General features: G+C 50.9%; 1 protein-coding gene across 1 annotated transcript; it reads right to left on the bottom strand.

The window, feature by feature from the left end:
- Positions 1–6,156: 6,156 nt before the first annotated feature.
- LOC123185635 (BAG family molecular chaperone regulator 1) lies at positions 6,157–8,026 on the bottom strand. The gene is made up of 2 exons (XM_044597488.1): positions 7,686–8,026; positions 6,157–6,884 (listed from the first exon to the last, which is right to left on the bottom strand). The coding sequence occupies exons 1-2, from the start codon at positions 7,963–7,965 to the stop codon at positions 6,655–6,657; spliced, it is 510 nt and encodes a 169-aa protein (XP_044453423.1). The 5' UTR covers positions 7,966–8,026; the 3' UTR covers positions 6,157–6,654.
- Positions 8,027–9,935: the final 1,909 nt, after the last annotated feature.

Raw genomic sequence — 9,935 nt, 5'->3', positions numbered from 1 at the left:
GCTCATCCACGATAGAGGCGCCTCGTAGAGCCTCCATCAGATTATCCGGTGCCTCTGGTTGGACAGAGGTCACCGGTGGAACAGGCACATTCCATCCTTGGGGGGAATGTCATTCGCTGGACCCCGGAGCCATGTAGACTCCGGAATGGCATCCGACTGAGGCCCGAAGGGAACTTGGGCCCTGTCACCAGTCCCCGTGGGGACTCCCCCCCCCCCCCCCGCGTATGACCGGCGACCGAGGAGTCATCCTGGGACGTCACCCCGATGGTCTCCGGAATCCCTCCCGGTCTGGGAAAGTCTTTTTAGACACCACCTCTTCATCACCCTTGGGTGAGATGGAATGAGTAGGTGCTAGCCATCTCCTTCGAGTCCAGCGAATCCTCTATCGAGGATCGCAGGGAGCCATCGTGTGCCGGACTGCAATGACAAAGTTTAAGATGTGTCAATATTACAAACCGAGAAGGCCAGATGTTTTTGATTCTGGTACTCACGAGGCGGCCCGAGGCTTGGTCCGACGAGGTCGCTCCGGACTGCTATCAACATCCCACGCGGAGTTATCCACGAGGGAGCCTCTCCCCCTCTTGGGCGCCTCCGCCTCCAAACTCGTGGAGGCCTCCCTTTTCTCCCTTCCTTCCGCAGGATGGGAGTCGCCTCCCTCTTCGTCGTCATCGTCGGCGGCTGAGGGGTCTGTCTCATCGTCAGACGAGACGACCAAGGTGCTCCTTCGGCGAAGCCCACTCCTGGTCCCCTTAGCCGTGGTTTTGACCTTCTTCTCTGGCACGTCGTAAGGCGCCGGAAATAACATCTCCGTAAGGAGTGCGGTTTCTCCGTCTTCGGGCAGCGGAGCCGGACTATTAATCCATCCCGCTAGGTCGACCCAGGCCTGAAAAAGAAATTGACAAGAAGGCTTAATATCCTTCCTCGAAGTGTGTCCTTAAAGACTATACCTTGATGGCTTACCGAATTGGCCTGACGCTTCAAGTTGAGCCCACGATCTTTGGTCAAGGGTGGCGGCGTCTCGCTGCCCTTGAAGAGCACCTTCCAGATATCTTCATGCGTCGTGCCGAAAAGCCTTAGCAGCGTTTGGTGCTCGGCCGAATCGAACTCCCACAAATAACAGGTCCGACGCTGACATGGAAGGATCCGGCGTACAAGCATGACCTGGATCACATCAACAAGCTTGATCTTCTGGGTTATCATATTCTGGAGGCACGTTTGGAGCCCCGTGATCTCTTCCAAAGATCCCTAGGTCAGGCCCTTCTCTTGCCAGGAGGTAAGCCGCATCGGGGCTCCGGATCAGAATTTGGGAGCCGGCGCCCAGTTGGCGTCGCGTGGCTCGGTGATATAGAACCACCCTGATTGCCATCCCTTCACCGTCTCTATAAAGGAGCCTTCAAGCCAGGTGGTATTGGGCATCTTGCCCACCATGGCACCTCCGCACTCGGCCTGTTGGCCGCGCACCACCTTTGGCTTTACATTAAAAGTCTTCAACCATAGGCCAGAGTGAGGTGGGATACGGAGAAAGGCTTCGTACACAACTATGAATGCAGAGATATTGACGATAAAGTTGGGGGCCAGATCGTGGAAGTCCAAACCATAGTAAAACATCAATCCACGGATAAATGGATGAAGAGGGAATCCCAGCCCATGGACGAAGTGTGTGAGAAACACAACCCTCTCATGGGGCTCGGGGGTAGGGATGATTTTCCCTTTTCTTGGGAGTCGGTGAGAAATCTCCTTGGCTAGATAGCCGGCCTCCCGGAGCTCCGTGATGTCCTTCTTCTTAATGGAGGAGGCCATCCACTTGCCTCCAGCTCTGGATCTGGACATGATTGGAGTGCTTTCTCGAACGAGGAAAAGCTAAAAGCTTGGGCGCTAGAGCTCGAGGACGGAAGGACTGAAGATGAAGAAGGGTGCGGGTAAAGGGAGAGTGTCCTTATCCCCTTATAAAGGCCGCGAATATCAAGTGCCTCCTCACTCGTCCTAAAAACTCGCCTATTCCCAAGGGCCGTATAAACGACACGATTGGGTTACCCATGCCCGCATTGATGAGGATCCCGCGATAAGGGGACACGATCTCCGCTTTGACAAGACGTGCCAATGGCAACCGCGTCTCAAGACGTGGAGCGGCAGACGAAAAGCGGTTCGAAATTATGACCGTCCGAACATAATGTCGTGTTGTAAAAAGCTGTCAGTGGATAGAACTCATGTGAAAAAAAATATTCTCTCTGCGGTTGTGTGTGGTATGTGACAGGTCCGGATACTATCGTCGCATCCGAAGACTATCCTGGAGTTCGGAGAAAGGGGAACCCGCCTTGCAAAGCCGAAGACAATCAGTGCGCCGGACTCCTCGTCATTGAAAGCCAGGTTCAGGGGCTACTGAGGGAGTCCTGGACTAAGGGGTCCTCGGGCGTCCGGCCTGTTATCCATGGGCCAGACTGATGGGCTGTGAAGACATCAAGGCCGAAGACTACAGCGTGTTCGGATTGGACTCTACTTGGCGTGGACGGCAAGCTTGGCGACTGAAGATTCCTACTTATGTAACCGACTCCATGTAAACCCTAGATCCCCTCGGTGTCTATATAAACCGAAGGGGATAGTCCGGAAAGAACAACACATATACTCATTACCATACCCACATAGGCTAGACTTCTAGGGTTTTAGCCATTACGATCTCATGGTAGATCAACTCTTGTAACAATCATATTCATCAAGATTAATCAAGCAGGAAGTAGGGTATTACCTCCATAGAGAGGGCCTGAACCTGGGTAAACATCATGTCCCCCGTCTCCTGTTACCATCGATCCTAGACGCACAGTTCGGGACCCCCTACCCGAGATCCGCCAGTTTTGACACCGACAACGGCACTGACAGCCGGCCTGCGCCCGCCAAGCCACAGAAAAGCACCAAGAGAGGACAGACTGGCAGCGTTAGCCTCCATCTCTGGCGCGATGACGATGACGGCGCTCCCCTCCTCAGGGCGCAGCGAAGGGTCGCCAACGCGGGGGCCTTGACGCGGGATGGCTCGCAGCGGAGGCGATGAAGCGGAGGGGCCCTGGGATGTGGAAGGAGCGGACGGAGCTTCAGGTGTTAGCGGAGGGAACCGGGGAGAGGGGGAACGAGAGTTGGTGCAGCCCCTCGCTCTATGCCCAATTTGACGGCATCTCCGGCATGTGAACGGATTTCTGCAGCTGGCCTTGCAGTGACCTTTGAGCAAGCAGCGGTGGCACTCCCTATCTTGGATCTTGACGAACTCGCTCTGTCGCTGAAGGGCGGAATAAGAAGCGATAGCTCGACATCTTGAATGCTGGTTGTTGGAGCGGTCTTTTCGCCACCAATGCGCCGGCCTAACCAAGTGCCATTGATGCACCAGGGGAGCCACGGCCGGAGCAGATTCGTCGGAGGCATGGCGTCTTGAATCCGACGCTGGGCTCGAGGGGGAGCACCCCACATCACATCGAACCTTTGCCTTGAATGAGGCCGCAGGCGCAGACTTGAGGCATGGACGGTGCGCGCCTTGAATGGGAGGAGGAGGCGTGTCTTGAGGAGCTCCGCATTGAAGGCGAAGCGTACCCGCCGAGCCACCTCGGGAGCGACCGCATCAGGGCCAAGCTGGGGGGAAGGAGCATGACGAAGCAGATTTGACGAGACCGACGCGAGTTGGGGGAAAAGCTGGGCCACTAGACCTGGCCGCAAGAACTGCGGTGAGGGGAATCCCGGCAGGAACCGAGAAGAAGGCGAGGAAGAAGGGCTGCGGGCTGCGGCAACGGCGCTGGTGGTGGTTGCGGGCGCCGGAGCGGCGTGTCGCAGGAGCTTGGGCGCGGGGGGCACTGGTGAAGCTACACACAACTCTGTAGGGGCCATGCCCCCCCCCCCCCCCCCCCCAGCCTGAACAAAATCTCTAAAGAAATTTTTTTAGCAGAGGCTTAATTGGAAACTAGACGTCTTTTGGCCCCCTCAGAAATTTAAGTTTTGTCTTCGGCCTCTTCAGGCATTCCTGTGAAGCTCCGCCACTGGCTGGGGGCATGGGTCTCTAGCTAGCCGCTTGTGGTAGTTTTATGCTATTTACTCCGGGGAGTTGAGAGTGGAGATCACCCATCGGGAAAATGTGACGCCTTCCGCGGTCTGTGTCGTACGTGAGCATCAAGCTGCGATCGTGGACGGATTTCGACGTTTCCCAAGTATACTGTAGTAGTAACTGCTAACAAGGGGCAGATACCGAACAAAACTGCCAACTACAGAACTACTCCTCTTTCAGAAACAAAAACAAAAACAAAAATAAAAACGGTACACCAGTAAAGATCAGCAGGATTCTATTGGCGGGATTGGGACACTTGTGCGCACCAGGTGTTGTCTGTAGAAAGCTCTAGAACCGGCAACAGGGACGTAGTACGCCTACGCGGGAGGCCCATGCATGCATCATGGATCGCATTATTTCCTCTCATTGCATTTGCTATCGAAAACGAGCTGTCAACTTTTTGGCTCTCCCCCACTTTTCTTCTTCGTTGGTGCACCGGCCGGCTGGGCCGCACACCGGCCGTGTCTGACCCGTGTTAGCTAGGCTGGCCTGCGTCCAAATCACGGTTTCTCGTGTGACGGGCATTGCAGCAGCCGCCGAATACCTCAGTAATCAACCGCGGGATTTGAGGCGAAACCATGGCGATCGATGCATGCTGCGGGTGAAAAGATGCATCCACGCGGTAGATTTCGCGACGGTTTTCCCTGCCGCGACGTACGTTGCGTACGCTCCACCGGAAAGGAAAAACGCGCGCGGGCGCCGGCCAGGCCACGGTTGGTTTCACGGCGTGCCGACGCGACGGGACGCGATGGCGACGCCCCGCCGCGAAAAGGGATTTGGCTTCGCGTGAAAGCAAAAGAGCACCGTGTGCGTCCAGGCCAACGGCCAACCCGAGCCAAGCTGCACGCGTCTCTGAAAGTAAAAGAAGGGTATGTATGGATGGCACGACGATGCAGAGCCAACCAGACGGATACAGCTCTCGTGCGGCGTCAGCGTACCACCTCCTCTCTCCGAGATCAGATGAGACGACGACGGCGGAGATCGTGTTGCGTTTCTCCTGTCGTTCTCTCCCGCGAGTGGGAGTGGGATCGGAGTGGATGATGGCGCCGCTCGGCTCTTTCCGACGTGGGAGTGGGAGCAAGTAGCCAGGGCATAGGTGATAGGCCCGTCCGGTCCGGACAGAATGATGGGACATGGGAGTGACGAGCCCGGGCAGGCAGGGAATGATAGGGCTGCTGCTTTAGACTGTTGGAGTTGGACGCAAATCCTTCTTCAAAGTTGGCAGCGAAACTCAACTTTATATAGGTAGGCAGGTAGCCAAATCCGTTCTGTGGTAAGGTTGGTGGATTTGCCTGGACTAGTTAGTGGTGCCGGATGTGGACATGCATGTACCCTGTACGAGTCGCTTGACACTTGACATCCATTTCCTTCCAGCAAATTCTTCAGCTTCGCCTTTCTGCACGGAGGAGCCGATCTGAATTCTGAAACTGGGCCGGAATCCTTTTTCGTACATAGACTTCTCACAGGCTGAGACTCAGGTTCAGTGCCTTCTTGCATGTGTTTTAAGTATCCTATCATCATGGAATTCAGATGACTTTTCTCAGTCAAACTATATATATCCCCATGTTTTTCAGGCTTTGGGAGATCGCCGATGCTGCTGCAGGCTGCACAAAGCTACACACAGAGGTTCAGACATGCCCCTTACCAGGGTTGATCATGTCTGAAAAATGGGGAACAAGTCACAAACCAATTCAGGATCATATCTAGTCATCTTCCACTACAGATGATTAATGTGGCACAGTGAGCTGGAACTATCAGTGCGCCGTCTACTTTAGCATCATCATATCCGTAGCACAGCAACAAACTAGTAGTACCCGTTCGTGCGCTCATATTAAGCTTGCACCTCTGAGAAATCTTTGCACGGCATAAATTCAGAAGCATTTTTCTGCACCCCGAAGTGTCATCATAACTACTCCAATAGTATAAGCATTTTACTTATATTTAAGAACGGAGGGAGTAGTATAAGCTTATCTTGTGAACAACAAGAAAAATAGTTATGAGTATTTTTCTTGTTGTTCGCAAGGTAAGCTTACACTGTAGTTGTTAGTATAAGGAAAAGCAGGCTCCTCCAGAACAAATGTCTCAATGGAAAAGGACAACGAAAATGCGGCCTCATCATACATTTGATGATCTCATCCACAACAGAGTTGCCTGTAGCAACCTGCTCCATTTAGTCCCCATCCAAGATTGCACTCTCCAATCTAACTTGCTAAGATGCATGACAGCCACATTAGACCCGCAACTCCAGGAGGCTAGCGCTTCCATCATCTAGTCTAGAAGAAAGAACTTAAAACTTGCAACTAGGTACAAATTGCACAACCATGCAATTCACTTAACTAATTAAAAGGTGGCAGTACTCAAACTCCCACACGAGGAGGCCCTTTGTCCTTCCATTCCATGGAGTGGTACCCAAGTACTGATGATCAACAGCAGCGAACCACACCATCCATCAGGTTCAGTTCTTTTAGTAACTTTTCTCAGACCTAACCGGCTTATGGTGCCGTTGATTTTTTTTTTGAGGGGTCGGTGCGGTTGATTTATCCTAACTGTTAGCGAGGTGGGCGAGGTGGGCCGGCCTACACCTTGATAAAAGTCTGATACGGGCTCTGCACGCCCTGGGCCGCGAGTGCGGCCCGGAGCTTGATGTCCTTGAGGGCAGGGTCCTCGAGGAGCAGCACCTTGTCCTTGTCCCTCACCCCAACCATGTGGAGGTGGTCGCTGTCCTCCCTCTCCTTGCCCCTGAACAGCAGCCTCTGCTCCCTCGGCTCCAGCCCTGTCACCATGGATACTACCACCTTCAGCTCACCTGTACAAATTAATTTTGCAAAACACATGTTAAACCTTGATCCACACAAGTATACTTAATTTACTAATTTCAGTGGTAAAAAACACATTGCTTTGTACTACTACTAGCGAACAAGATGTAGGTAAGTTCCACTGAGGTTCCTAGTCTGAAGTCTGAACCATCGTGTGCACGCTGGCTGGCGCCTGCCGCATTGCAACTAGTGGTTAAGACATGTTCGTGCATCTTTTTTAAGGCAAAATTACAAGGAAAACGCAATCAGTTAGCACTCTAATGTACTCTTGGAGTTGTTAGCAAGAAGAGGGTGGCACAGCACTGGCTGTTGTCAGTTGTTTTATAACTGAAGCCTGGAGGAGACCTTGCTAATGGACGTTCAGGAGCTCGCACGGGTCAACCACTCAGCTTGGAGAAATGAAAGTAAAGTTGAGAGCTTCTGGCTGTTTGGACTGTGGACACGGACGTGCAGACTTTTTTTTTTTCAAAATGCTTAAATCTGTCTAGTTGTTCTTGCAGAAATGCTTAAACAGTGTGCATGGATGCCACTCCCACGATCACTCCTTAAGCTTTTGTCGTGCTTAAAGAGCTTGGGGAATATTCATTCAACTTTGGCACATAAAGATGGGCTTACTGCTTAGCACATGAGAGAAGCTCCAATCAAAAGTAATCACAACCAGATGAACCACTTTCGCAGGCAGAACACATGCATTCTACCAATCACACATTAGCTACTCATGTCCATATACTATTCTCTAAAAAATCAAATCGACTTTTGTAAATAAGCTTTGCAAGAACAAGAATACTCACCAAAAGTGCAGGTAGCTCCAATGGACACCTCATGCCAGGAGTAGCCGGTGGCCACCCTGACGGTGATGATCTCGACGTCCCCCCTTCCGTCCCTCCTCTGCACCAGCATGCCCCCCGGCCGCACCTCCCACTCGATCTCCCCGCTGCCGCCGCCACCACGGATGCCACCGGAGGCATCGCTGCCGTTGTCGCTGCTGCTGCTGCAGCTGCTACTAGACCTGCTGATCTTGGAGGAGCTCCTCCTGAAGAGCCTCTTGGGGTTGGGGCACCTCAGCTTCATGATGGTCGTAAATTGGATGGCTCTGCTGTTGTTCCTTGCAGTTGGTGTGGAGGCAGTTGAGGCTTGAGCTGGTGGTGGATGTAGGAACAGGGCTTTGTTGTGTATATATAGAAGGCGAGCTAGCTATAGGGAGGCAACAGGACAAGCTTTGGGAGCGTGCACCTGTCTATCAAAGGCGTCAACGTAGGGGACACTGCGACAGGCAAACTTGGCACAGTCCAAACTCCAAAGCCGCAAGAGCTTGCGAAAGTGTTCCTCGACGGAAGGAAAAGTGAAGGTGAGCAGAGCTTATATTAGTGCGATCGAGAGCGTCCATGAAGCCACGCCGCGGACACGCGGGCCCGTGCCATGACAAGCAGGCCTCAACGAAATGTGAGTTCATGCACTGCACATGTCAATTTATTCTTACCACCGGTGTAGCGGTACACTATCACTGGAGTTATCGGGCCATGGTGTTAAAGTGCTAAGTATCTCTCAGTCACAGGGCATATTATTTAGTCCTAGTTTGATTTCCCCCCGGTAATCCAATCTCCAGTTCTGCACATTTCTGTCCCAACTAAGGAGCTATTGGATGACCCACTGAATGTGCGTGTTCACGTCAAAGTTTGTCAACCGGGTTTGGCCACTGCTTTGTAACCTAAAGTGAGTGAAATGTTTTGGGAGTTGCAAAATGGTTTGGCATGCATATGCATGGGGTAGAATAATGGACCACAAGGGGGTTGGCAAAAGACGATTAGGGTGGTCGGTTAGGACACAAACCTACCAGGATTAATGTAATGGCGGTTGGTCTCATGTTTTTCCGGCTTGTGTCTCGCGGCTGATGAGCACGCACAGCACAGGGGCCAAAAGGTTTTGACGGCGTGATGATGAGATGAGACTGTACGTGCAATTTCTACTCTGGAATTACTAGCAAAAGAGCCCGTGCGTTGCAACGGGACATAAAACATAACACACGCTTTTAACTCAACAACTATGAGCGTGTGTTATATTTTCTCTCCCGTTGCAACAATAGGTCCATCTCCTTTATTTTTACGAGGCACCATATTTGTGTTGCCGCTTATCCTCCTCACCATCGCCGGTGATGGCCTCAGCGTTCACACAAAACAACGAAAAACGTGTGTTGAATATGGTTAATCTTAAGGCGTCTCTCTCTCTCGCAATGAGAAATCTGTTGTTTTCCCCTGCGACATTTTTTCAGAGGTATGCATGTGTAGTTATCTATGTTTTCTTTTCCCTATATGGTTATAGTGAGGTGTTTATTTGCAATCTGGATCGCCGCCGGTATGAAAAAGAATGAATCTTGCGCTATAAACTATAAGTTTGCTTCCATAACAATATTTTAAAAATATTTAACAGGTAAAATTAACATCATATTTAGATTTCACACATTTTTCTAATAAAATTTTATATATAATACGTTAAAATTGAAGTTACGGTTTAAAAGATACAGATGATTTAGGAAATCATTTGGTTTGACTCAAATGTATTTTAAAAAAAATATTTAAAAATACTTAACAGGTAAAAATAATCCCTTTTTGGTTCATAAGCCATAGGACTTGTTTTAGTCCCAACTTATAAGTCTCGAATCCCTAAAAATTTCCTATCTGTTTGGTTCCTAGGACTTAACATGAACTAAAAGACCATATTACGACTATAAGCCCCTCCTTGAGAGTCTTATTTTATAAGTCCCAAATGTCTACTTTAAGTCCCTATAAGTCCTTTCTGTTTGGTTTAGATGGGACTTATAGAGACTTTTTTAATTCCCTAAACCAATAAGTCCCTGGAAACAAACATCCTCTAACCCAGTTGCTACCTATAGGGTATAGGCTATAGCCAGGGTTTGTATTTGGTTGGATTCTCATGTTTTGGGGCGTCTAGCGGTGGTTAGGACAGCATGTGGGGCTTTAATTGCAAGTAGGTATATTATTAAGGTTTGGACCTTGGAATTGTCCAAAACATCTGAAAAAGTT

This window comes from Triticum aestivum, chromosome 2A (genome assembly GCF_018294505.1).
Source record: "Triticum aestivum cultivar Chinese Spring chromosome 2A, IWGSC CS RefSeq v2.1, whole genome shotgun sequence".
Lineage (NCBI taxonomy): Eukaryota > Viridiplantae > Streptophyta > Magnoliopsida > Poales > Poaceae > Triticum > Triticum aestivum.
This window is presented reverse-complemented; position numbering and strand designations above follow the sequence as displayed.

Excerpts from the sequence above, each read along its gene's own strand:
- LOC123185635 (XM_044597488.1), bottom strand. The coding sequence starts at position 7,965 with ATGAAGCTGAGGTGCCCCAACCCCAAGAGGCTCTTCAGGAGGAGCTCC. Across the intron at positions 6,885-7,685 it reads TGGAGCTACCTGCACTTTTG|GTGAGCTGAAGGTGGTAGTA; the intron begins GTGAGTATTCTT and ends TAATTTGTACAG.